The following is a 27,419-nucleotide window of genomic DNA, read 5'->3' on the forward strand; positions in this document are numbered from 1 at the left end:
CCTCGGGATCGGGATGCCTGTCCACGTTTGCACCAGCATCCAGCGCACAGACAGGCTGGACCTTGTCCGGCGCCCCAGGAGCTGCTGGAAAAACCAGCTTTCCTGGCTGATGGGGCAGAGGAAAACTGCCCCCTTCGCCAGCTCTCCCCTCCGCCCCCAGGAGCTCCAATAACACCTGCTAACGTTTTCTCTCCTCCGCCTTGATTGCTTTTCCTCTCCTTACAGGGGGAAGGAGGAGACTCTCCAACAAGCCAAAGCTGGAGCTCGTAGGCTCCAAATTCCCTCTTTTCCTGAGAGTGGGGGCCAGTAATGCCAATTAGGCTTTACATCTGCCGCTCAGAGAGGTTTGCTTCTTTGCAAAGAGAGACGCGGCCTTTTTCTTGGCCGGGCTGCCGCTCACGGCTCTGTGCACTGTGCTCGCTAAGCCTCCGCTCCCAGGTGATTTGGATCAGGATATACCAGGAAGTTTGCTTTCAGCTGCCTCAGTCAACATGTGGGCGTGTAAACAGTGACCAATTTCACTGCAGGTTCGACTCCTTTAAATGGGGACTTTCACATTAGTCAGACTTGAAAAAACAACACCATCTTTTAAACAAAAAATCCATTTCCCCTTCCATCGGCTGCGGCCGCCGCCAAAGGCATTTCTGTTTGAACAAGCAGGCCCTTCCCACCCATCGCCGCCTCGCTGCGCCCGGCTGCCCGGTGAAGTCATGCCGCCGGGCTCGCGACGGCACAGTCATCCCGGCGACGAGGCTCAGCCGGAGCAAGGGGGCCGCCGCTCCCAGGCGGGCGAGGACGCTCCCGCCGCGGCCCTTCCTCCGCCCTTCGGATGCGCGGGGGCGGCCGGAGCAACAAAGTCTTCCCGCTTCCTCCTGTTTCTGCCGGGCTGACGTAGCCAGTCCCTTACCGCAGCATCCCGGCGGGAAGCTGCGATGGCAGAGCCATGGTGGCAGCGCCCGCGGTGGGCGTCGGAAGGACCCCGGGGCCGGCGCGGCTGTTGCTTTTGGCAGGATGCAGCGAAGCGTCCGGCAGTGAAGCGTCCGGCTGCGAGGCTCCATGCGGAGGCGCCTGCCTGGACTTTCTCTGCCAGCTCGTTCACAGCTGGGATTCGCCACGGGAGAACCAGGCACCCCAATCTCAGCCAGTCCTTTGACCTCCCCTACCTATATGTCTACAGGCCACGTTTTTTACGAGTACCAGAAAGCCTGCCGAAAGTCGATGCTAACAGTGACGCACAGGCACGCAGGTTGGGAGGGCCCTTTTCAAGACGATCAACGGGATTACAAACTTCCAAGGATATAAAAGGACAAATTGGAAATATCCCTGCGGAGTCCGCTGTGTGACACTCAAGTATCTACCCTGAAAGATGTAAGATGCCAATTTCCCCTGTTGGGATTTCAGCTAGATGGCTTGGATAAAATAAATTAATCTAACCGGAGAGATGGATGGAGCTCATTAAAACGGTAGATTAAAAAACCCCACTCTGCTTATTAACAGTGCTCCTGAGGTCCTCTGCCTTTGTGGCAAGTTAACGTCACACAGGAATTAGATTCCCCTGCAGAAATCTGCAGGAAAAGCATTAAAAATACATTCTGCTATTACAAATCTGCATGTCACCAGTCACAGGGGGAAGCAAATTAATGCAGGGCAAGCACATATATATTTAAATACACACAATTGCCTCCTTTGGGATGAGGATTTATCAGCTGGGAGAGCTGAGCTCTGCTCTGAAACCGAGAGAGACGAGAGCAAATGGAAGTTACACAGAGCGCTGTGCTGATTTATTCTCTGATACAAACATTTTCTCTCCTGCCCTGAGGCACCAGAGACCACGAGGGGCGGCGACAGCTCTTCCCTGACCGCAGCACCCACAGACAGGTAGGGGCAAGGAGGCAGCCCCGTCCCCGTGGTGCCACGCGCGTGTGGCCCCGTCACTTCTGTGGCTGGGGCAACCGGCCTTTGCTCCCCTCACGTTCTCCCGGTGTTGAGCTTTTGATGCTGGAATCACCAAGAGCCACTCCGGTTACCTCTCCAAGGCGTTGCACAGGATATTTTTGGAAAGTTTCACGGAATAATTATCAGATTACGTGCTGCGAGCAGACAGCCCTGTCTGCAGCCCTGTTCTGCCTGAGGTCAGCCTGCTGCCGCTGAGGCGTGTGTACTCTGCAGTGAGTCCGTCCTTGGAAAAATAGAAAAAAAAACGAAATAAAAATCTTGTGTCTGCCTGCCTGCAAAAGTGCACGGAAATCATTGCTAATGCTTGTGCTAGGAGCCTGCACGGCCCTCGATTCGGGAGGAGGTGAATCCTTTCTGATACAGAGCTCACAGCTCACCTCCGAGGCCTCCCTGCAAAGTTAAGGAAATTCCCTTCCCCGGTGGCCGGGCAGGGACTGCTCTGTCCCAGGGCTGCGCTGACCTGGCAAACTCTGCACGCGAGCTGAGCTCGGGAGGTTCCTCAAGAGGGAGGAAAGAGCTGTCCGCACTTCTGGGAAGACGGTTTTCCCAGCTCGTTTCTCAGCGGCTTCCACCCTCAAGCCCAGGGCCGCTTGCTGGATGATGTAATTGCAACTCTGCCCAAACCAAGCAGTTTTCCCTTATTGCTTTTTGATGAGATGATTTTTACAGCTCCCCAGTGGTTTAAGGAAATCACCAATGGTTTAAGGAGATTGCTCTAACACAACCTTGTACTGCAGACACAAGGGCAGCACACAGCTCCACGTGTTGTGAGGCAGTGGGAAGACCACAGTTTCAGGCTAGCCCCCGGCATGCAATCACTTACTACAGCTAAACCAGCTACGACTCATCAGCTGAGCTGCATTAACTGCACTCTTAGCCTGCTGCAAACCCAGAGCAACGGCAGTAGCTCCAACCACCTTTAAAACCCTACCTGGGATATTTTCCTTTGCAACTGCAATGGGCTAAGAGAGCCACAGAGTCATTTGTGCAGCCCAGCTGTGAAGCTGTAACTAATTACCGGGTGGTAATTTGGTTGTCTGTCCCCACATAAGCATGCCAGCACTATGCCTTTAATCCTCTGCCTTCCTCTAGCCCTAATGCCCAACCACCTCCAAGCATTTTACTGAGTTTGAAGGACAGAGCTGCGCCAGCACTGCTTTACAACAGGCGGATCAAGGCCCCGTTTCTCACGCTCGTCCCTCGCAGCAGCCCCGAGCGTTCCCAAGCTGAGGAAACCCAGCCTGACCCCACACCACGGCAGCCTCCTGCCCCCAGTGCGGTGGGAGAGGAGGTGCGGGGTCTGGTGGAAGGGAGAAGGAAGGCAAAAGTGTCACGGGAGCACAAGGGTTTTCCCCCGTGGAAAATTAAATCCTAGTCCTGACAAAGTCACAGGGAGGTTCATAACAAACGTGTACATGGCCAGAGATTCACCCGCTGCTTTCTGCACCTACCAGAAAGAAAATGGACAAAAATAAACGAGAAAAGTTTCATGGAAGGACGCTGCAGCTGTCACGCACCCAGCACTAGCCAGCAGCACTCTCCGGAGCCTCTCCGGCACTGCAGGGTTGGCTTTTTTATTTTATTCACTCTGACAGGTCTAAGGTTAATACCCCTGCAGTTGACAGGCGCTAAGCCACAGCCTTGCACAGGCTTTAGATATAAAAACAATCAGCCCAGCACTGATGCCGTAACTCCCCCAGACTATGGAGCGCGGCGAAATTCCTGCCATTCCACAGAGGGTAAGGGGAGCCGGACACGGCGACTGCCTTTTGTTCAGCTCCAGCCTCGCTTAGCCCGCAAGGACCTCCCAAATTATTTGCAACTTCCACCTATGAACTATATTGCAAAGGAGGGGCTGGGGACGGGATTGGGAAGGTCACGGTGGTGAGTAATGCCTTTGTTAAGGAAGATTATGTCCCACAGATAGCAGCCAGACGGCAAGGGAGTAGTGAAACCGCGCTTAGCTCTCCTTTTGCTGACAGTACTAGATGCCAGAAAGAACGGTTATAGAAAGAGGGGTCTTGTGTTTGGTTTCTCCAACCCCAGCGTGTAAAATGGATATTCCTCCAGGATACTGGCTGGATTTTCAGAGATGCCAAGCACATGGAGTCTCCTGCAATATCAGTCATGGGCACATTCCCTGGGCATCAAGCCGCACCAACACAGCAGCAAACCTAAATAAAAATCTCCCTTTGCTTCTGCAGTGGTTTTCCTTTGCAAATCTCTGAAGAGCACCATGGGCAGGTCTGTTCTGTTGAACAGAAAGACGGGTGAGTCTCATCGCCCCCAATTTACAGATCAGCAGGTCAAGGTGGAAGAAAATGAGGGCAAACGTTCACCAACGTGGCCTGGGACACGCTCAAGAACTGGCGAAGCCCCGGCCGCCCCGCAGCGTTTGTCCGGGCGCTGCCTGGGGGGCGCAGCCCAGGGAAGCCGAGGGCATTCCCAGCCGCACATCCTGGGATCCGCCAGGGCTCCTCATCGCCGCAACGCCCCGGCCAAGCGACCACCATCACCCCTGCTGCGGTGGAGGGACCCAGGCGTCCAGGCCCCCCACCCCTAAGGAGGAACCCAGGAGGAAGGCAGCTTCTTGCGAGGCCTCGCGCAGGCACAGCCCACCCTGAACTGACTGCAGCGCGTTTGCGGCCACCCTCTCCTCTCGCTAAGCTCTCTGAGGAGATCTCGTTTCGTAGCTATTTATTTCATTCACTTGTTTTCCCCCCCCCCTTTTCAAATGGGACAGTCCCACAGCGCCGCCTTGGCGCACGCGTTGGAGCACTCCATTCACCGAAAAGGGGGGGAGACGCTGCCTAACGGCCAGTAGCTCTGGAGCAGCGCAGCCCCCGCCCCGGGAGCCACCTACCCGCCGGGGCTGTTATGGTTCAAGTTGTGGAACGGCCCATTGGCGCCGAGCGCAGAGGGGGGGATCTGTCCGCGGCGCTTCGCCGCCGGTGCCCCCACGTACCACGCGGAGGCTCCTCACGGGGCTCCTTAGAGCGATGAATCTTTCTCTCCGGCCGGTAGGAGCTGCCTCCCCCCTCGGAGGGTGGGAGACCCTCGAAGGCGGCGGGAGCGGGCGCACCGCCCCCCCCCTCCCCCGCAGTGCTGTGGGCTCGGCCCTGTTTGAAGCTGTCGCGGGCCGGGTGCGCCGCAGAGCCAACGGCGGTTCGGCAAGGGCAGGCACCGGCATCGGCACCGGCCGGCCCAGGTGAGAGCCGCTCCCCGCCGCGGCTGGGCCCGCTCCGCCACCGCCTGCCCTGCTCTGCCCCTCGGGGACCAACCCCCGGCACCCGCCGTGGGCTGTTCCCCCCCCCCGACCCCCGCCGTGGGCTGTCCCATCACCCCCCCCCGACCCCCGCCGTGGGCTGTTCCAAGTGCCCCCCCCCCTTCCCGCCTCGGTCCGTCCCTCCGGTTCCCCCCGTCCCGCCTCGGTCCGTCCCTCCGCTCCGGGTCCCCCCTGACGCCGCCGCGGTCGGTCCCCCCGGGCCGTTGTCCCCGTCTCCGCAGGAACACCGCCATGCCCAAACCCGACGAGGAGGAGCCCCCGCGCCCGGACGGCGGCGCCGAGGAAGCCGGCCCCTCCGGGGGGAGCCGCGAGGAAGAGCTGCCTGCCCTCCGGCCGCCCGGTACGGCGGGGCGCGGCGCCGCGGGGAGGGGAGGGGGCGGCGGGCCCAGAGCGGCCTCCCGGCGCGGGGCTGCTGAGAGGAGGCTGCCTGGAAAGGGCGCAGGGATCGGGACCGACGGGGGAGCTTCTCCCAGCGGTCACTAGGTGTCAGCCCTCCTTCACAAACGAGGAAGGGTGTGCGCCGTGGCCGGGGGGGCCCGCGCTGCCCTCGGGTCGCCTCCCCGTTCAGGTGCGCCGGCGGGAGGGAGGCTAACGAGGGGGCAGGTCGTTTTACCCGCACAGAAAACGAAGACTTATCCGTAAACAGACCTTGCTGAAAAGGTGGAAGTGCCACTGCAAAGTGACTCTCTCGAAAAAGAAAGTAAATCCCCAATCCTCCTCCTGTTGGCCCGGTAAAGTTAATGGCTCTGATCCAGCCAAAGCTGAACCGTATGTGGCCGTTACCACCCTCAGAATTATACAAAGAGAGCTGTGACCCGTTAGTCTGTAATGAACACCTGCCATTGTCCCATCTTCACACCGGCTTGGTTGCTTTGCTTAAATCAGTTGAGGGACTTGTCATCTTACCTATAGATATATGTAGTCACATGCCCCTTGTTGTAATTATTGCATGTTATTTAACATAGTTATGAATTCAGCAATGCAAGCTGGGCAGTGAATACTGCTTGTACTGCTGCGCATGGTGATGGGGGCACTGCAGCTCTTTTCCAATAACACCCAGGCTCGCAGAAGGAAATACAGGATATTTTGCAGGAATATCACATTTGTAGGACCCTGACAGAATCTGTGAAGAGTCTGCTTGCTGCTCAGAGAGGGATCAGAGTCTGCTATTTGAATAAACCAACTCTAGTTTGTTTTAAGATGTTCCCACTTTAGAAACTGCGACACAACATTCTTACAAGTTTTGCAACTCCTTCCTGTTTTGTTAGTTTTCTAGGAATATTTGAACTGGCTTCTTTAATTATTCTTGATTTCCAGTACTCTAGCACTAGAAGATTCAAGTGTTTCAGGAACTCTTGAGCTAGCCACTCAAACTTAGACATGTGCTAGGTATTCTGCATATTGAAGCACTTATGCTCTTAAGGTGTAGCCCTGTGGTAGCTGAGAAGAGTAGGAACTCCCTTGAATTCACTGAGATTTGATGCAGGTATAGTGATTTCTCACTGGGATTAGGTTGCAGAATAAGGGGCATAGTTCAAAGACAGGATACATAATGGATAACAAAGGGGGACCAAAATGTGAGTGGAGAGGTGACCAAATCCGCTTAGTATCTGATCATTGATTTAAATGTTTTTTTTTTCCTTTCTCTACTTTTAAACCCTCTTCTCTCAGATTTTTTTTTTTTCCATTTTTCATTTTGTAAAATCCTCTAAATCACTTTAAAGGAAATGTTGAACCTTAGACTGCGTTTAACATTGCTTTTACAGACTTACTCATTGTTATTATGTTTTTTGCAGCCAGCCCTCCACAAATTCTCTCCATGAGTGAACTACTGGAAACAGCTCACGAGATTTCCAAACTGACCATTGCACATGAAATTGTACTCAACCATGACTTCAAACTGCAAGCAGTCAACTTTGCCCCAAACAGGTATACACATTTGGGGCTAGCTTCTTTCTGTCACACTACAGAAAGCATGTTGGAATGTGGGAAGGAGGTGGGTTTGGGTCTGACTGTAGAAGTGACAAGAAAATAAGATAGTCCCGAAAGAAAAGATATGGGAGCCTGTTTCTATTTATTCATTGCTTCATGATTTACTAAGTACTCAAATATGATGAGTATCAGGTATGATACTAACACTGAAAGATTTAGAGGCTATAGGTATATAAGCTGTGACTGTAAGATATAAACCAAGCAGAATTTTCAGCAAAGATGCCTTCTTAGGTGTCTGCATTTTAGATAAAAATCTATTTAAGTGACCTGTTATTTCACTCTTTCATTGCAAAGACAAGCATTAGATCAACTTCTGTTGATCGTCTAAGAGGGACTTAGGAGTTTCCTTGAAAAATATGATCTTTTGACGCCACAGTTAAGACAGGCTAAGCATACTTTATGAACAGAGTTGATAGGAAGGAGTTCCACTTTAGAAGAACAGGGAATTTAGGTTGAGAGAGAATTTTGTGAGGTAGAGAAAGGTAATGCGTATTGCCTGCAGTTGGGAGTAAAGATTAAGAGAAGAAAATGTCCAAAGGCCTGAGCTGCAATTAAAGCTGACAGGAATCGTTCCATCAAATTGAGAGTTTGTATACGTCTGATGTTAATAGAAAACACCTCCCCTCCCCTCTTCTTTCTTAGCCTGGAAAACAGAGTAAAGGAGACATTGCACAAGGCCTTCTGGGACAGCCTGAAGGAACAGCTCTCTGCTAGTCCCCCAGACTACACTCAGGCAATCCAACTGCTGCAGGAGATAAAAGAGGTGAGCTGTTCCTGACACAGGAAGAATGGTTGCCTTACTGTCAGTTATCACTTCACCTCTTACATCCAAGTATTCCCTTGTGAACATGCATAAGAGGGATGAGAAAATAGGCTCCCTTTATTTTATAGAGAGATACAAGTTACACAATTGCACCTTCTAAAACCTGAGAAGGAAACTCATTCTCTGCCCCTAGGTCCTTCAAACACATACTCTCCAAAACAATGGAAAGCCTTTGTCTGAACTGTCATTTGTGGTAACCATTCCAGGCATAGTGTCTGCCAAACATAAAAACTACAGTTCTCTATATAAGACACCTCTTCTGGGTATATGAGGAGCTGTCTCTAATAAACAAGAATACAACATAGCGAACAAGAAAACTGTTTAGAACGAAAAGACATACACGTTCCTAGCAAAGTATGAAGTTGCATATAGTTTGCTTTTTCAGTCCTCACTTTCCCTTTGGACTCCAGACAGTTTCCTCCTTTCCTGCATGACAGTAAAAGGGGTTTTGCAATATGTGAAACAGTAGCCAGACATCCTCAAATGAGTCATTAGAGACAAGCACTCACTAAAAGCTGTTGCGTGCCCCGGAGTTTGTGTACTCGGTAATTATCTTACTCTCAATACAGCAAGGCCAACCTTGATTCCTGTTGAGCAACTCTGGAAAACTGTAGAGTTCCTTGAACAAGACCAGGCTGCTTCTCTTTTGGCAGGCTCTGCTATCACTGCTGTTGCCACGGCACAACCGACTGCGAAGCCAAATTGAAGAAGCCCTGGACATGGAGTTGATTAGACAGGAGGCTGAACACGGGGCTCTGGATATCCCCAGTCTCACCATGTACATCCTTGGCACAATGGCGATGCTGTGTGCGCCTGTTCGAGATGGGGAAGTGCAAAGATTGCAAAGCCTGACAGATCCAGTTCAGCTTCTTAGGTTGGTGTTGCTGACTGTGACTTGTCTACATAAACCAGCATAACCTTCAACAATAATACATTGGGCCTAGAGAAAACTCCGCCCTGGAATTACTGCCCAAGGCCCCTTTTATGCACTCTGGGCTTCAACCTTGTCATTATTTGAAGTTGAGTTTCAGCGTAGACATATTTCATGTTGCCTAGCTGCTCTTTAAACAGTGGAAAAGTCCTTAGTGAAATGAATCTGATTTTCTAGTAATTTTTAGGGACCGGAGACTCCAATTAGACTGAACAGCCTTTTGTCAGAAAACAATAAAATCCAAACTCCCCTTTCTGAATTCCCCTTTCTCAACATTCTAAAATGACCCTAGTCATGGCATTTACTACAGGATAAAACTTTCAATTCACTGTGTCTCATCCCAGGGAGATTTTCCGAGTGTTGGACCTCATGAAAATGGATATGTTGAATTTTACCATCCAGAGCCTCCGCCCCCACTTGCAGGACCACTCCGTCCAGTACGAACGGAAGAAATTCCAGGAGCTCTTAGAGAAGTTGCATAGTAAGTCTGCAGGGAAGCGAGAGGAGAAGTTGCTGGTTCAACACTGTGTACTCTTACAGGAGCTGTTAAAGGCGCTGGAAAGGGACTTGAGTATTCCAAAGCTGATGCTTTCATCATGTGCTTACTTGTAATAATAGACAAGAGAATTACCTCTAAAAGCTAAAGGGCTCCTGGGTCACTTTCTCAGCCTCTTCACTAACATACCTTGCAGAAAAGAAATTATTTAATGTGCTTCAGTTTCTCCCTGCATAAGGCAGAGCTAGTAGCCATCCCACAAGGAGCTGTAAGATCACATAAGTTTAAAGTGTTTTGAGATCCTCAGAGGAATGAGCAAAATGTTATTAGCAGACATATTTAAAGAGGAAAGTCTGCATTTGATGTAGACATCTCATCTTCAGTAGGCTCTAGAATATTTCTCTCTGGCTGCCTTTCTCCCTCACAGGACTTCATTAAAGGTGCCTTTTGGAGACTGAAATCTTTTATTCAGTATAAAGCTCTCCAGAGGCCGATTCCACTAGCCCAACCCTGCGCCTCGGCAGCTACACATTTATATTGTACTTTAGTGATCTTGTAAGCTACTCCCCACCATTCCAGGAGCCAGTGTGATGCCTTGGCCTCCCAAACACACATTCCCTGTAGCCTGTAGTGTAGCATAGCCACTTCTTACCGACTTAGCCTGAGCAGTCTGACTATACTTTCAAACATCCTTTTTTGTTACCCCGTTACAGATAGCCTGGATCACACAACAGAGTGGCTGCGCAAAGCAGCAGCAGAAGTGGCTGCGGCCTCTTCACAATCTCCACCCCACCCTGCAGTCAGCAGCTCGCCTGCCTCACTCTCACAGGGAGCAGTCAGCAGTAGCACAGCTGTGCCAAGTCCCACATCTGTGCTGAACCGAGGATACATGAATCTGCTCTGCTGGGAGCCTGGACAAAAGGAATATCCTGAGGTAAGAGAAGTGCTTGAACACCTTTACAGCAAAGTCATAAAGATATGCAAAATGAACAGGTCTACAGGTTCTGTATCTTCTGTAGAAAGAACTGGCCAGAGCCCCTATCCTCTCTACAGCATGATTTTATTCCCCATGTGAAGCAACTTGGGACTTCTCACAAAACTAAACCTCCCTGCTGCCAGGTGGTCTCCTCCCACTCAGCTTCATGGGGCTGTTACAGCCCTGCTCCATGGCTTGTGAACTGCTGTTACCACAGCTGCTGTCTGTACACCCACAGGCTGATTTGGTTTCTGTTCACAGACACTGTTTATGGATCAGGCCCGACTGCAGGAAGTACAGTCGCAGGTGAATCAGCTTACCATCATAGCTGCAGTCCTGCTAGTGACCAGTGGCATGTGTGGAAGCACCTTATTTGGCTCACCTGGGTTTGTAGCTAGGCTGAAACGGGTAACAAAGGTCCTCTTGGAAGGGCTCTCTTGTACCAGGTGGGTTACTTTAAGTTTTCTTTTCCAGCAGGAGAAGAGTGAGTATGCAGGCACTGGTTGGTTGTGGGATGAGCAGCAGGAATCCTCCCCGGGAGTGGAAGAGGATCCAAGATCCAAATAGCAGCCAGGTCTACTGCAAGGAGTAGGGGAAGTCAGCCAGCATTTTTAGCTGGGAGCTAACATTCTAGCAATAGTCCCTTCTTGGTTAAAGGGGAAATTAGTGGTGCTGATTACGATTTCACAGGAGTCAGCCCCTGGGCAGCTTCCTGCTCCCCGAAGAGCAGGGGAAGGGACGCTTAGTTCACTTGCAGTAGGCACCAGAGCGGTGGCTGAACATTGATTGTCCTATGCTACCTGGCTGTGATGACACTCCCATCAAAAGACATACGGAGAGACTTCCCTACTTGCTCTGTGCCTGCAAGACCCTTTCCCCAACAAATGTGAGTAGTGGCTGGAGTGCGTATACCTTTGCATGATTTAGGTATGAAGAAGCTTTACAAGACATCAGCAATCAAGTGCTCCAGGAAGTCAGCAGGACTCTTTCACAGCTGGGTTGCCCTGCTTTTACCAATGACAAATGTGCTTCCCTGAAAGGCCAGATAAGAAGCATCGCAGACAAGGACAATGCAGTGCGGAGTATCATTGGTGAGTCTCTGAGCCTACGTCTAACTCAGCGGGCTTTTCTTTGAAGGAACTGAGTATTTGCACTCTCAGGTCATAACTTAGGTCTAGCCTAATGACCCTGGAGCAGGCAGGACAAGTCTAGGATAGGTACTAGCATAGCAGACTCCCTGTGTTGAGCAGAACTACTGCTGAGCAAGAGCTGAGTTCAGTTCCTGGCCTCTCTACACAGTCTGCACAGGAGAGGAAGGCAATGAAGCTAGGTTCAGAAACTGCCCAGATTTTCCTATTCCTCCTCCAAAGGCTCCCAAGCAGTAATTGCTTTGAAAATCTCTTAAATCCTCTCATCCTTGCTAAAAGCTAAACAGGCCCAAGTGCAAGGCTGGTTATTAGGCAGTGTTGCAATCTTCAGGCTAGGATGTAGACTGAGAGATTAATTACTAGGCCTAGTAAAGTACCATGCTAAGAACTTTAAATAATATTTATCCCTAGGGAGTGCACTGTCTGGTATTGAGCTAACCAGCTGCCTTGCAATGCTGCTCCATCAAAATATTTATTCAAATGGTTTGGATAAGAGCTGATTATTTTGACCTTTTATTAGTACTCTGAACACTAACTCCATGTAGATTGCTGTGCCACAGGCAGCTAGTATGCTACTGGAGAGATTATTTCCACATGGAAGACTTGCTTTTATCAGCTATGAAAATAGGGTGAGGCTCTTCCTGCCCAATGTTTCATTGAGTTAAGTGTCCTTCCCAGCCGGTGTGGACTCAATAGCATTGTTTATTTGGGCTTATTCTTTCCATGTCAGAGCAGGCTATTTTGTTTTGATGCAATTCAGAAGACTGAATTAATAGCCTAAACCAAGCCCTGATATATGGCAGGGTGGGTGGTATGTGATGCCAACGACTCTCTGATGGTGTGGCATTAGAAAGAAGTTGTGGGACCAGATAGTCTTCCCTCCTCTGCATCGAAGAATCGCACAGTGCCTTGTCTGCACGGTTGGTCACTGTCAGCATTTTCACACACATACTTTAAATTCAACTACCCAGCTGCTTTAAATGTTGCTGTATCTCAGCTACGTGTTCCTCAGAAAGGCTTCCTGAACACGACCAATTTTAAAATGCTGCTGTGGCAGGCTAAATAAATTCTAGACTCTGAAATTCCATATTCCATTATGCTTCTAAGATGCCTGATGCATCAATGCAGTACAAAAACTTCAGAATTGGTGAAAAATCCATACTGCTGAACTGCTCCACTTTAATGTAAGAATGACCATATATCCATCAAACCTGAAGTCCTTCAGCTCACTGTCCAATCTCTAGCCCTTGTTATAAGCAGCTACCCTGGGCAAAGTGACAACAAGGCAACCATACATGATACTTTGCTCAAATACTCTCCTAGCATCACATAGTTTGACCTTGGTTCCTGTGCTGGATGCTGTTAAATCTACTTAGTATTTGGAAAAGAAACTTCCAAATACTTCCACTATGTCCCTGAGCCCACACAGGGTTACTGCCTACAACATGCTGTGACAATGAGGCTGTCCACACATCTGCTCTCGACTGCACGAGGAGCCCTTTGTCTCTCAAAGCTAGCTTTCTCTGCCAAGGCTGATTTTTGTTTTCATGCTCTTACTCCCTACAGAGCAGCGGATTCATTCATTCCTCAGCCTTTTTATTTCCCCTAATGGACAGAATTCTCTCAAGGACCTCCCAAAGGGCCTTGATGCCATTCAAGAAGAGTTGCTGGAAGTTGGGTGCAGGTTTGGAAGTGTGATCCACCACAACAGGCAGGTGTTTGGACCTTACTACTCAGAAATTCTCAAGAAAGTGCTTCTCCCAGAGCCAGAACCGGAACCAGACGCAGGAATAGACTCTTTCTGATCATCTTCACTACGTATCACACAGGAGGGCAGGAGTGGAATGGATTCTCCAGCAGTTTCTCAAATCATGCTTTAGCTTGTAAAAAGCAACTGGAAGTAAACACAGCTGGGCTGGCGGAGCTACTAGGAAGTGACTCTTGGCATTGTCACTTGGCACTTATGTATCTGAATAAACCTTTCAACTGCAAAAAGATGGTGGCTTTTTTGCCCCCAAACCTTCTGCTGTTTGATGCGGCTCATCTCACTGGTGGGGAAGACAGTGGGATATTAAGTTCCTAAAACTGCACTGCAGCTTAGGCAGGTTTTCTATTTTTTTTAAATCTAAGGTGTTAATTCTACTGTGGGCCTTTAGCCTACTTTGCTGAAACATGTTAGTCACAGGCCAGGGACACTGTTTGGATTTGATAAAGCCACATGGTATTTAAGATCATTAAAACTACTCAATATATTTCAACATTAGCTTAAAAACCAGACTTACTGAATTATTAGAAATGGCACATATGGTATAAATCTAGCAGTCCATCATGTATTTAGTATTTTATATCAGCCAGATTTTACCTGACACACAAATCTGAACTTTAACCTGTATTTAAATATCTAGCTTTCTTGGCCTGATTTTACATAAGGAACATGTCCCACTTTTTGGTATGCCAAAAATCTCTGCTGGGTAAATACTATATAACATCTGCCCAAACTGCTACAGTTGTTACATACTGCAGAAAAGTGGTTTTAGTGATTATCACTAGTAAATTAGGGTCCTGACAATTCACCTTCAATGGTACAATCTGTGAAGATGTAAATTACTGGGGGTAAAAGTTAGTTTTTCTCACCATCACAGGAAGAATATGTACAAAGCATTGGAGACTCACATTATAAGTAAATCTACCTTTAACAGAACAGTTGGATGCATTTTAATGCATAAATTACTTTAACATCTCAAAAGAATGTTGTATTCAGTATTTAGGGTCAATATGACTTACTGCAAAAATAACAGCTTCCACTAACGATACTACTCAGCAGCTGTAACTATACATACTGCCTACCATATACTTAGGGACAACATAAACCCCTTATTCTGCTGCCAAAGAATTAAACTGAAACTGCTCCCAGCAGATCAGCATTTTCTGCTTTGCTTCTACAATAGCAGCAAATCATCTCTGTACAAGGCTTTGATGTTACTGATGTTTTCTTGTTCCTCAGATTGACAAGTCAGGCGAACGTGGGGACAGTGCTAGACTGAACTAATTAGGCATCAGTAAGCCGCCATCCCCCACCCTCTCTTACCTGCTTCTGTTGCGCAGGTCACATCTGCTAAACGAGCACGAGAACAGCATTGCTTTAAAGCAGATGAAGAGAAGACTTTGGTATAACACTTGGGTCGCAGTGACAACGGAGCAAGCATGTGTCTAAGTTTGTTTATTAATTCGGTCTAAGTTGTACAATTATGGAAACAACAAAACGACTGCTGGAAGCCCAGGAATATTTACAATCTCGCCTTGTTGTAGTGAGGTCAGTCTATGTTGTTGCACAGATTGGTTATGTTTGGTACCACAAGATGTTTAAAATTCAGACAAATTTGAACAGATTAACAATTGTATATACAGGAAATAAAAGAAAATTCAAGTATCAAAATACAGACAGATTAAATAACATTTGTATTACAAATCAGTCCCACTGCCATACATCACAATTAGCAAAAATGTCTACATTGCAAACTGAACTTGACTGTTCTCTGCCCTGTTAGGGAATCTCAGGTTTTTCTTCCAAGGGTAAGAAAAATGTTCACGCTAGATCTACTTTCTGAAGAGCAGCACATTTACTTCCTTTTGAAAAATGCAGTAAATAATGCCAATATGAGATCTAAAAGGGAGATTTTTTTGCAACAATACAGCTTTGCAAACACTGTGCTTGCTCTAAAATAAAGATCTGATTGCATGGAAATGATGCGAGCACAAGAAAGCCAGGGAAAATTCTGCTGCTAGAAATTTCTGAAGTGGGATGGAAGGAGCATTAAAGCAATTGAATCCACTTCAGCTACACACAGAACTGGAGGTACTATTTGGCATCTGGTCTGTGTCTCACAGCAGCCTTATGAAGGTATAAACTTTTCATTAGAGGTACATCCCGGAAGGTGCCATATCTTTCTCCCTAGAAGGGGGACAGGCACATACCCCACAAGTTGCATCAATTTTTCTTCTAAAAAGAAAAAAGCTCAAAGCAAGTTCAAAGAGAGCTGAACAGCTAAGATAAGCATTTTTTGTAAATACAAAATTAAAAAGTATAAAGCAGCTTTCATTTGGAAAAAAAAAACCCATCCCCTCCTATATTTAAAAAAGACAAGCAACTATGCATCTTAGTTCTTGAGTTCCCGGCCTGGACTCATGCCACGTACAAATGGAAGGCTCTAACATACAATCTGTTTTTGAAAAGGGGAACAAAACCCAGGATAGTACCACCTTTTCACAAGCAGGTAGTAAAGCAGACGCATTTTGATTCAAAGTCATATTCAGCACCAGAAATTTAGGGCACTTTCCTCCAGATACCATAAAACCCTGTAAGGAGGAAGAGCCAGAATACTGTGTAATGAACAGGTTATCAAATTACTAGAAGTCAGTAACAGGCATGGTCCAGGATCAGTCTCCAGCACACAAGTACCTTGAAAAAAACCCGCCAAAATAAAAGGGGAGATGCATTGCCAAAATAATTGCTTTGTCTATGAAGTGAGAAAGAGAGTATCTGGCTAAAGAACTGTTGGATCACTGAAGACAACCATAAGATTTATACGCAGGACTGGAAAGGACCACCAGGGTCACGTTAAGGCCAGTCCCTTGAAGATTGGAGTCTTCATCACCACTTCACCTCCAAGCCAACCTTCAAAAGCTCATGCATCAAAAAAGAAAGGTGTCCCTCCTCCCAAGCAGAGGTTCAATTTGCAATCTCTCCAAAAAGACTTGTTGCCAACACACCAAATATTTACAGTTACACCAGTATGAATTGCAACATATGCATAACAAGGAATGTTAGGTTTCCTAAATTCAAAAAAAAAAAAAAAAATCTCCACTTCCCCCTCTTAATCATTTACAGGTCTATGCCCTTGGGATTATGGTTCACTGCTCTCTCAGTCTTACAGGCTAGAGAGACTAAATGAAATCCTGAAATACAGCAGCAAATGGAGTTAAACAGAAATTATTAGGGCATATCATTCTAATAAAGCAGCAGGGTACCACATCCCCAACCATTACGATGCCTGTCGAGATTATAACAAGTGTGCTGCGCTACATTTTTGCATCTCAAGAATTAAAAATCATAACCATTTTATCATCTGTCCCTCAAGGGAAACAGTACTGTGGAAACGCATCAGTTCAGTCACAGCCAAAACTACTGTTAAATACTCTGGTAATTCAAAAGAAACTAAGTACACAGCACCTTCAAGATGGTGGCATTTGGGGATACAGGACTTTGACTGGGGCCAAGCCATCCTTCAGTTGATTTGATTTATCCTCAGGTATGGACTGTTTCAGTGTAAAGCCCAGAATTTATTTATCCTTATTTGTTCATCTTCTGAAACTGTTGCACTAATTAAATAATGAGCTAGTATCAAAAAAGTGCTAAATCACAAATGAATAAACATAAAACCCCCCAACTCTTCAGGGCATAACTGCATTTAAAACATGACAGGTGCACAAGAGGCTGGAGAATGGAGTCCTCTCCAGGTATTCAGTGCATAAATGGGAAGAAAGTTGTGTCCTTGCCATAGAAACATCAAGTATTGCAATGCAACAGTTCTCTGTAGGGAAAGCAAGCTTTGTACCATCGGTAATACTTGGCCATAACCGCTCTGGGGTGAAAGATCCTTTGCAGGCTGTTTTCCCTAAGTTATTTCCATATGCTATAAAAGCTTGGAGTGGCTTTGAAAACAAAGGATGCAGACCTACCTTGCAAGGCGTCTCACACTGGAGGAAGTTATTTCCAAGAATTTGGCATTCTCTATTGTTCACCCAGAAATGAAGCAAGTTTAAGTACCATTAGAGATGCACACATCACTCCCACTGCTAAGACTTCCTATTGTACTCCTTGTCGGACAGACAGCACTATGTGGATTCTCAGTAAATAAGGATTTTCCCTCACCAAAAATCTGCAATGCTACATTTTAACTGTGAACTTTGTTTTGCTCTGTATCATTTTGCATGTAAAAAGAACTGTTTTGAAAGAAGTTTGTCTCAAACTAGAAAACGTGACAATAGCTCTCGGCCTCAGAAGACTCAACTTTCCTTTGCTAGAAATGGAGAGCTGCTTTTCTCAGCTGGTTGCTGGGATCCCTTCCCCCCTCTGCTTTGGAAGCCCTCACTGAGCAGCCATGCACACACTCAGAGGCAGACACCAGTGCCAGATGGAGATGATCTTCGTGTCAGCAGGCCACTGCTTCTTAGGTCTCTGCCCCGTTACTACATTTCCGTGGTAGGAGACAGCTGCCTGGAGATCAGCTTTTCAGAGGCAAACAGAAAGGAAGATAATGGAATGAATGATTTACAAGTCATACAAAAACAAGTGCTGGGAAAGACGAGGCATATAGCCAGGGGATGAGACAAAGCCGTGAGCGCTATGGATGCAGCGGAAGCTTTGTAGTTGAGGCAGATGTGCCTGTGATCCCAGCTGTACTTGGACAGTCACCCTTTGAAAGGCACATGCATTTGGCACCTGGTTTTAAGAGGTGCTGAGGAACCTGCTGTTCCCAGCTGAAAGCAGGAGGAGTTGCAAGAGCTCAGACCCTCTAAAAGCAGGTATATGCGTGGGCAACTGCAGGGTAAATGCTTACAAGTAGAAACTACACTATCATCGCTATTACTAATTCAGGTTCCCTTTGAAGGGCAAAAAAACCCCCTCAGAACACTTTTACAGCTTAGAAAGATGCTAAGCCAATATATCGAACTCGAACCCCATCTCTCGGAGCACCTCAAACACTGCAGTATTCTGCAGCCTGTGACACTCCAGCCGTAAGATGGCACTGCAGCACCTTGGGCAACTGCAGTGCCACCGTTCTGCTTCTGAGGTCTTCAGGCAGAGGAACCATGGCTCTATGTTAAGGGGCTCCATTGCATGTGAAATATATGTACCAGGCAGAGTTTTCCTCTTTGTGCTTTAAGACAGTCCTTTGAGTCCTTTCACTTGGATTCTTACTAGCCTGGCTCTTCGCTTGAAGTCAGTTTGCCACTCAGTGTCATTAAGCCACAACAGACTGGGGAGACCAAACTCATTCCTGAGAAAGAGCTAAATAAAGATTTTGAAACATCAGATTCCACCACAAGTCTGGGGAAACAGAAGCTGAGAGACTACAGACCTACAGCCCCAGCAGAACTCGGACGCAAGCTCGTTCCACAGCTCTGCAAGTTGTAGGATAAGCCCCTAAGTAACAGCCGTAAATAAGCCAGGTTTGCTGTTCTGACTACTCACTGCTGATACACACGACATGGTTGTCAGGAAGGGAGATTTGAGGTAAATTCTAAAAGCTCATTTGGAAACGTGGAGCATTACTGGAGATACGTGCATGCCCTCCTCCCCATGTTTGTTTAAGATGTCCACATAGACTTGTCACATGGAGATGAGAAGGTGTGGGTAGTTGCTGTCCAGCTTTCTTCATAGTTCCCGTCCTAATATAGGCCCACTCTCACCACTGGCTCTCCAAAACTGGACTGTGAGGGGATCTTGCCAGTGATGCCAGACCCGGGGGGAGTTCAGACACTCACATTAAGGTTGCACGCTAGCAAGCTTTGTGCAGTCCAAATACTGCACAGCTAGAGCCCTCCTCCCGCTGCCCCATCTGCTCAGCTGTGTCCCTGGGAAAGGTGCGACAGCTGCTGCCCACGAGAAGTTGGTCAGCGTCCAAGATGCAGGTTTGCTACAGAACTGTCTTTGCGAGTTAGGTATTTCATGCATCAGGAGAGCAAAGCTGAGTGCAATGGGTTTGCTGTCACTGTGTGGAAGCCTTTCACTAGAGGATCTTAAAATAGCTCTGCACACTGAGTAAGCCTCACATCCCCCCTGTGAGGTAGGTACGTTTTGTCCCCATCCTATAAATGGGGAAACTGAGGTAAAGAGAGGCCAAGTTACTTAGACTCGCTGCAAATCAGTGAGTTAACCATCGGATCGTTCTCCTCCTCCTCAGCTTCATCTCATTGAGCTTTGCAAATGCAAGTGAAGGAAGAGGGGTTAGTCTAATGCACAGCTTGCTTGGGAATTCACGGGGGGCTGCTCTGAACGGCCCTACAGCGTACTCGGACCCTTCCCAGCTCTGCTCTGACCCGCGCAGCAGGTGCCCTGCAGTTGAAAATGCAAAGGATCCACAGTCATATTCAGCAATTAAAGGCAGCTTCTGCTGAAATACACAGAAATGGGGACGTGCTCCCAGAGGGAAACAGCATGCACTTAAGAAGCAGCTTGAAAAAGCAAAGGCAGAGATGCCCACTGATACAGGGCCATCTCCAAGTGAAATCCTCACACTCGAGGATGGAAGGTGACAGATGTTTCAAGATCCCTATAGCCCTCATCGTGCAGTGTTTTGTAGACTGAAAATAAGCCTTGGGATCAGCAGCAGACTGATTTCAATCGCATTTCTCCCTTCGGCAAAAAAGTAAAACCGCAGTAAACCTGCTGAACACAGCAAAGCTCTGCCCGCTTTATCAGACATCTAACAGCACAGTATCCAGCCTTCCTCAAGCACCTTTCCTTCCCAACACGGTGCTAACAACATGTGCCTTTAAAAGCTTAACCCCTTTACAGTCTGGAAAATGAGAACTGTGCCCATCGCTCACAAGGAGTTCGGTGAGTGTAAACAGAAAGCCTACAGGGGAAATCCTACAAGGGACTGAAATGCATGCAGCCGAAAAGCCTCTGCAGGGCACTGCCCGGAAGCCACCACCCCTGATCTCCGAGAAGGGTCAGAGCTCGCAGCGGGAACGATCGCACCCGGCCCAAACCAGCGCTCCCAGCAGAGCGCGCAGCCAGGTTTTCCGCTCCAGGCTTCAAGGAGAGCGATTGTGGGCAGGGTCCCCATCAGGAAATCTAGTGAACGTGTTATTTGCAGGCAGTATCACAGTGGTTAGTGTCGATTCAAATGACAGGTAAAAAGAGGGGTGAGTTCACTGGAACAGTACGCAGCCGTGGCTCAGTCGGGAAGTAGAGAATCTAGGAGGAGGGAGTGCGTGCACCGCAGAGACAAGAGGTCTCCATCAGTCCAAGGATAAGAATGTGAAATAGAAAAAAGGCCTGGGGAGTGTCACGTTGCCCCAGAGATTCACAGTGCCGGAGCGAGGGGAAAGACGTGAAAATGGCAGGCGGCTTCCTGGATCCACATCTCAGATTCCCACAGCCTGCATCCCTCTGCACCTCCCACCTCACAGATATCCTACAGCGTGTTACCCTTGTTTCCGAGTAAGGAGAATTCACAGTGTTCAGTAGTGATCAGGTACAAAAGCCGTTTAAGTCTACAGTCTCCTAAGTGCTGCTGCCTTTGACGTAGTGCCTACGCGGGGCTCAGTGCGAGCAGCTGGAGGAAGAGGGAGTTTAGAACAGCAGACAGATCAGATCGCAAAGGCACGGTTAGACTAGGTGGACACGGGGTTTGTTTGCTTTAGAAGATAGTGGTCTCATACTTAGTGCTGAGGGTCCGCTTCGAGTCCTGTTTGGGGTCCACAACCCAGGAGACACTGGCATGAGACTGGGAGTCTTGGTCCACCTCAGAGGGCTCCAGCTAGAAAACAAGGAGGGAAAATGCATGTTAGACCATCTGCGCTTCCAGGAGCCCGAGGCGGGGGCAGAAAGAGCAGGCATTCAAAGCACTCAGCGTGGTGCGTGCAGAGGCTGCTCGTCTGCCTAACGCCCATCCCCAAAAGGTGCATGTTGGGGGCGAAGCAGCTCTCGCTGGGGAGGCATTTGAGTCCTGCACAGCTCAAACATTTCTAGCCATGTAAGTCTCAACCCAGCGCCCTGAGACGGCTTCCTCAGCTACGGCCTGCGAGTCCCTACCACCACCAGCGACGGCTTCACTTCATTTCACAAACAAGCATGAAAAATTCAGCACTATAAATATGACACTATGAAAAAAGGCAGAGGGAGAAAGAGGAAGACAGCTCCTGGCAGGTGAGCTCCCACGTGATTTACGCTCCTGACCAAGCAAGGCTCTTTCCTCTTGTCCTCCTAAATCAGGATCCTACAGGGAGGTTAACGACGCCAGCAAGAGCACTGCAGCTAGCCGAGCGCTGCCACTCTGCGTTAGCGGGGGCAGATAGGAGTCCCTGGGGTTCGCCCGAGCCCTGGAACGAGCGGGGAGGGGACACACAGCAGCGAGGCAGGACAGGGGACCACAGCAGGAGGCGCGGGAAGCGGGGAGGCAGCCCGGCTGGGTTCACAAGGCGAGACGACAGGAAGAAGGGTAAAGACCTTAGCTCCTGGGCTAACAGACTGCAGCGGCAGGTAGGAGGGGCGGTGTGTAGTACAGGTGTGACAGTAACAACAGCGAGTGTCGGGAGGGAGCGGCACCTGAGCGGGGGGAGCAAGCAGAACACAGACAAAAGGAGACATTAAAGGAAGGCAACGGCTCACGCAGCAATCCCTGCTCCTCAGCAGCTCCAGCCTGGGCCACAGGGATAGTCCCGCACTGCAAACTGCCAGTCACCTACTGATCTCACTGCGGCGCTGCAGAGTTTCGAGCATGGAAGCCGCGCTGGATCCAGCAGGGCGTTTAACCCCCCACCCCGTCCGGGCTGTTGCCACCTCCGCTTGCCCTGATCCTACACGGATCCCTAAGGCCACAGCAGAGCTGCCAGCAGAGCCACAGACGCTGCAACATCAGCGGCGCCCGAAGCTACGACCACCGTGTCTGCATGCGGGCCGTCCCCACTGCGAAGGGGGAAGTTTAAGCACGTTGTGCCAGGGAAGCGGAGAGAAATCCCTGCCCAGATCACGCAGATCGCACCCAGCAGCCTGCCGGCTTGTGCATACGTACTGCGGATTTCCTCATGCCGGCTCGCGGTTTAGGCACCGGTTTGGAAGATTTCGTTTCGATCATTTCTCCCGCTGCAGCACCCAGAGGCCTCGCTCTCTGGGCTTGGAGGGCCAGCTGGTAGGCGACTTCGAACGCCTGCCCCAACGTGAGGATGATCTCGTATGTCAGGTTCTTCAGAGAGAGCACAGAAAACACAGAGCCGTTAGCTGCGCGTTAGCTCCCTCACCCAGCGCAGAGTCCACGCGCTCGGCGGCCAAGGGCCGGGCTTGCTTTGGAGCCCTCGGCAGGGCCCGTCGTCTCCCCGCTAGCAGGTCACATCCTGCTGTATCACTGGTGAAGCCGTCCTGTGCGCGCGGGGCAGCGCTGAGCTCCGGCCTCGCGGTAATGCTGGCACCGAGCCACCTCCCGCACACGCACAGCGCCGGCTGGCAGGACCACCTGCGAGATCGTTACATCCCCTTAAGCATTGCAGTTTAGCAGCGTTTTGCACGGTAAAGAGAAAAAGCCCAAACGCTTTGCGCAGCCCGAGAATAAAAGCGAGTTATGCTTCCACACAGTCGCTGAATTAAAAGGCTGTTAAATCAGCCCATTACGCTGCACATAATTGAGAGCGTATTAGGGTTTTGTTCACGGCTTATTCCCCAAGAGGGAAAAACTCCTGCCCTGCTTTGTTCAGTACTGGAAGCTGCACTAATGAAGGCAGACAAATATTCTCTTTGTCGACAGAGCTGCAAAATGAAAAGCATTTTAAGCCAGGACTTTGAGAGGAATATTTTAGGGCAAAAATAGGTGAAAGAGCCCTAGAACAGACCATGTATGTTTTTATGACTCACCACTAAAGCTGAGCAATAAAATGGGTGCAGAGACATGCCAAGATAATCTGGAGTTACTAGCCATCACCAGTGTCTGATTGCACATACCAAATTCACACTTAAACAGGCATTTTTCAACTCGTGGGCTAGAGCTTTCACACTCACGCGGGGCTCGACGCAAAGCAAATTGCACCACAGCAACTCACACTGCCACCACTCCTCCTGCAGCGCACTGCGGGGACGGTCTGAAGGGAGACGTTCAAGCTACAAATCCTGGAGAACAGGTGGAAGTACCCATCCTGCTAACATGCTCTTTGCTATTCATGTGCTTCTGGGAAACACCTCCACGATTTATATGCCAAGCCAGACCAGACAACTAACAGCACGTGCTGAACTGAGCAGGACAAGCAGCCTTGTACTGTGGCGTGCTGGGAGCAGAGATGCTCTAACCCACTCACCACATCCACGGTGCTGAAGACGTGGCAGTAGTGGTGGCTGGTCTGCAGGTCCTTGGTGATGTAGGCGAACGTGCAGAGATCCTCGGGGTCCTGAGCGGCGCAGGAGATGTTCCGGATCTCGTGCTCAGCGATGACGTTCTGCCAGGGTCAACCACAAGCACCCATCACCCTTGGGGGGATGCTAACTACACCCAGCAAATGGGAGCTGCAGCTACTGTGTATGGGGGACAGGGAGGAAAACAGGTACTGCCAGGGAGATCTCCCAGCCAGATGAGTCCCAGCCCTCTCCCATGGCAGGAATGAACGGCAACACAGCCCACAAGGAGCCAGCTTGCCCAGCCTTCGACATGCTGGCAATCATCCCACCCTGGTGCTCTCCCATGGCCTTAGCAGCTCCTCAGGACCAGATGTGTCCTGCAGCCGTTAGGGCAGGACTTGGAGGCATTTTAAGCTCACCTTGTTAGAGGCATCAATGAACTTCACCCCCTTGTACGTGATGGACAGTATTATGGTTGGGATCTTCTTCATATGCTCTGTGGATTTCTTTGGAAACAAAAATGTTCAAGTGAGCAGTGTGAATAAATGCTGCCTCCCTCACCGCAGCCCCCAGGCCCCCCTTGGGGCCAGCAGAGACCTGGAGCCACTGCCCTGCGAAGGAAGGCAACGGGGATCTGAAGTGAGCACAGCACCTCTTTTCTCAGTGGAAACGCCCACCTTCCCACCACAGTTAGGAGAGAGCTTTAAACTACCAGGAAAAGCACTGGGGACGGGACAGTTCACCAGCGTTACATGGCCTAGACCCACTGCTCTGCACACAGGGAGCCTGCAGGGTTTGGGAAACTGTAGATACACCAAGATCCCCCCCTCTGCATCACCCACTGCAGGCTGTGAGTGAATCCCCCCATCCCTGTGGCCTCCGTACCCTCATCTTGGCACAGGCGTCCTGAGTAGACTCTGTCCCTCGGAGATCTTTGATCAACATGGAGCCCAAGTACTGTTTGGAAGAGGGGGAGATGTTAACACGCTTCCAGGCATTCGGAAGGCTTCAGGCAGGAAATCTTTCCAAACCCAAAGCAACGCATAGATAAAGTCAAGGTTGCTGCTACCCTGGTGCTGGGGGGAGCAGGACATGGAGCACCCAGGACTCTTGTTCTTCCCCTTCACCTCCAGCAGTGCCCACTGGGGCCCCCACATTCCCATCCCAAACGGCCCTAAGGAGGGAAGTGACATCCCACCAGGGCCTGAACCTGGAGCACTCCCAGTCCCAGGAGGGAGATCGTGCACTGGATGGAGGGGCCAGCAGCCACGGCTGGAGAGGGGCAGGTTACCCAGGACAGGGGGGAAGAAGCGCGATGCCTCCACATGTGACAGCTCAACTCCAAAGGCTTCTCGCCCTCCTCACCCCCACAAGCCAAAAGCCACTTACATTGGCCTCGTACCCGCAGGACTCGAAGATGAGCTTCTCCGGCTGGTGCTGCCAGCTTTGGACTGGGGCATAGGGGGCAGCCAGGCTGGGGGGGCGCAAGGTCAGCTTTGACTCACGGCGGTCCTCCTGGGAAGGAAGAAACATGGATGTGAAGCCACAGCAGGTCCAGCCCAGGGTGAAACACGGAGCCCAGGAGAGCTCTTTGGGTCAACGCAATTCACGTTTGCAATGGCCAAATCTCACAGGGGCTTAGAGGAGGCAGCACACCAAGGGTGAAGGTGCCAGTAGTCATGGAGATGTGAACCACCCATTTTCATTGAGGCATAAATGAGCTGCTGGCTCTAATGTTCAAGCCAATGACAGCACAGGGAACAGGGCTCAACAGGCTCCTCGGCCCCCCACGCATCAACCAGACTCCTTGCTGCCTCCAGAGAAGGGGATCCTGCAGCGATCTGTGCAGGGATGCCCACAGGACGCAACATTTTAAGCATCCACTGACCTGTGGTTTGTAGCGCTCGGCTCTGGGGTACGGAGCAACGTCGGTGCCACGGTCATGTTGCCTCTTCCCAGTGTCCCCAGAGGGCAGCAGGAGATCAGCGGATCTGCCCGTGCAGGAGTCGTTCTGGCTCAGGGGCGACGACGTCTGGGACATCAGATCCTGGCACTGGAACAGGCAGACACCAAGAACCGCCCTGGTCAGCACGTGCCATGGCCCTGCCTGCTGTTTCCTCTCACCACACTCTTCCTCGTGCTGGCTGTGCCAGCACCAAGAGCTGGATGCCCCCCTGGGAGACAACTGCTGCCCTCCAGGCGCTTGCACTGCAGAGCGGGAGCGCAGGTGGGCGCAGCCAGCCGGCACGCCGGGCTTCGGCTGCTGACGCTTCCTTCAGGCTGTGTTGGTCCTGCCCCAGGCGAAGTGCTGCGGGCTTCAGGACTGAGCACCGACACAGCTCATTAACTCGATGGCCTGGGCTGGGCACATCCCACTGCCATCGAGCTCATGCTCAAACAGCAGCTGCTACCTGGCAGCTGCCCAGAGTGCAAGGAAGAGGATGAACCGACCCCAAGCTCAAACCCGTGCCCTGGTGTCCAGTTGAGCTCAAGGCAATCATCTCTCCTGAGGACTCTCAGGACGGGACAACCTGCTCCCCCTTACAGCGCCTACACGAAGGGCACCAGCGCTCCACAGGCGTCTGGAGTCCCTTATTTCCCATGCGATGCCCCCCGTTGCTCCAGGACTGTTTCAGGCAGGTACGCAGCCCTTTCTATCGCAGCAGCCGAGCCCACCTCCACCTCCCGCGAGCTCGTCCCAGGAGGGCAGGAGAGCCGCGGGCAGGACGTTCGGAGGAAAAGGCTCTGCTAAAGCGCCAAGCGAGGCGCTGAAAGCTGCCCCCCTCCAGAGCTGACGATTAGCCACCCCGGGAGAGCGCCCTGGAAGCGCAGCGAGAGATCAGCCCAGATGCCCGACAGCCCGGCTATTACCGCGGGAAAGATGCGCTGCCGGTACGTGCCAAGCGGCGCAGCAGACAATGCCGGGAGCTCACAGCTGCAAGACGCATTAGTTCTATTCAACGGCCTTGCTTAATTTGCCATTGACGTCCTTCCGCTCCCCACGCCGGAGCCAGGCGCTGGAAGGCGCCAGCTGTAGCGCCAGGAAGTGCCGCAAATGGCCCATTCTCTTCTACCGCCTCCCTACCCAGCATATCAATCAGTTGATGCTGCACCAAAGGACTTCGCCCCTACCCCCAGCCCCGCCGTTAGTCTCAGCAGTCTCAAGAGGATGTTTCAGAGCTCAGATCCTCAGCTGGCTGCTTCCCATCTGGGCTCTTGTTGCCTGAACAGGCAGTGGTGGAGTGGCGTGGAGAAGGTGCGGGGTTTGGACGCGGCTCCCTCTGGGCTCCCGAGCCCGCGCTCCGGGTATAGCGCCAGCACAAACCCCCTCGCTTTGCACCTGTGGGACCCTGGTTCCTAGAATATTCTGTGCAAGCAAGCAGGACAGCAACCCAACCAGCATCAGCTCAGGCTGTTTTGTTTTAAAAGCCCTTGGGATCCAAGGCAAAAGGGAAGAGGGCGGCAGCAGAGCAAGGACCACATGTTTGGGACAGGGAAACTCCAATCATTCCCAATTCCTGCTCCAGGAAGCTGATCTGCAAACACCACCGAGGAAGCAGCACGACACCTTCCCCCTCCATGGCATGCTGCCCTGTTATCAAGCTCACAGGTGGGCTGCAAACTCAACAAGTTTTCCTAAACTCAGCTCTCAAATGCAGGTTTTCAGGAAGAGTGGCAAATGTGACAGCTCCCCTCCCA

At 50.4% G+C, this 27,419-nt stretch overlaps 2 protein-coding genes across 11 annotated transcripts in view; one reads left to right on the forward strand and one right to left on the reverse strand.

The window, feature by feature from the left end:
- Window positions 1-4,940: 4,940 nt before the first annotated feature.
- TCP11 (t-complex 11) lies at window positions 4,941-13,603 on the forward strand. 5 transcript variants are annotated; one of them, XM_067310708.1, is made up of 10 exons: window positions 4,941-5,164; window positions 5,464-5,582; window positions 7,039-7,171; window positions 7,877-7,997; window positions 8,711-8,931; window positions 9,333-9,469; window positions 10,198-10,418; window positions 10,722-10,906; window positions 11,388-11,551; window positions 13,175-13,603. In XM_067310708.1, exons 1-10 carry the CDS (start codon window positions 4,956-4,958, stop codon window positions 13,411-13,413), a joined length of 1,749 nt encoding a protein of 582 aa, XP_067166809.1. In that variant the 5' UTR covers window positions 4,941-4,955; the 3' UTR covers window positions 13,414-13,603. The 5 variants fall into 5 exon arrangements, with proteins under 5 accessions (XP_067166809.1, XP_067166810.1, XP_067166811.1 ...); XM_067310709.1 differs by having other exon boundaries at window positions 10,722-10,846; XM_067310710.1 differs by lacking the exon at window positions 13,175-13,603 and having other exon boundaries at window positions 10,722-10,846; window positions 10,935-11,476.
- A 1,210-nt stretch (window positions 13,604-14,813) lies between these two features.
- ANKS1A (ankyrin repeat and sterile alpha motif domain containing 1A) overlaps window positions 14,814-27,419 on the reverse strand; it is a 108,109-nt gene continuing 95,503 nt past the window's right edge. For 3 of the 6 annotated variants that reach the window (XM_067310706.1, XM_067310707.1, XM_067310703.1), the window contains 7 exons: window positions 25,609-25,773; window positions 25,110-25,235; window positions 24,606-24,677; window positions 24,140-24,226; window positions 23,684-23,821; window positions 22,414-22,584; window positions 20,703-21,159 (listed from right to left, as the gene is read on the reverse strand). In XM_067310706.1, coding sequence (XP_067166807.1) covers window positions 21,040-21,159; window positions 22,414-22,584; window positions 23,684-23,821; window positions 24,140-24,226; window positions 24,606-24,677; window positions 25,110-25,235; window positions 25,609-25,773 — 879 coding nt within the window. In that variant the 3' untranslated portion in view covers window positions 20,703-21,039. Of the gene's footprint in view, window positions 17,897-20,702; window positions 21,160-22,413; window positions 22,585-23,683; window positions 23,822-24,139; window positions 24,227-24,605; window positions 24,678-25,109; window positions 25,236-25,608; window positions 25,774-27,419 lie in introns of those variants that run through there. The other 3 variants (XR_010886340.1, XM_067310705.1, XM_067310704.1) reach the window with 3 other exon arrangements.

The sequence above is a fragment of the Apteryx mantelli genome, chromosome 25 (genome assembly GCF_036417845.1).
Source record: "Apteryx mantelli isolate bAptMan1 chromosome 25, bAptMan1.hap1, whole genome shotgun sequence".
Lineage (NCBI taxonomy): Eukaryota > Metazoa > Chordata > Aves > Apterygiformes > Apterygidae > Apteryx > Apteryx mantelli.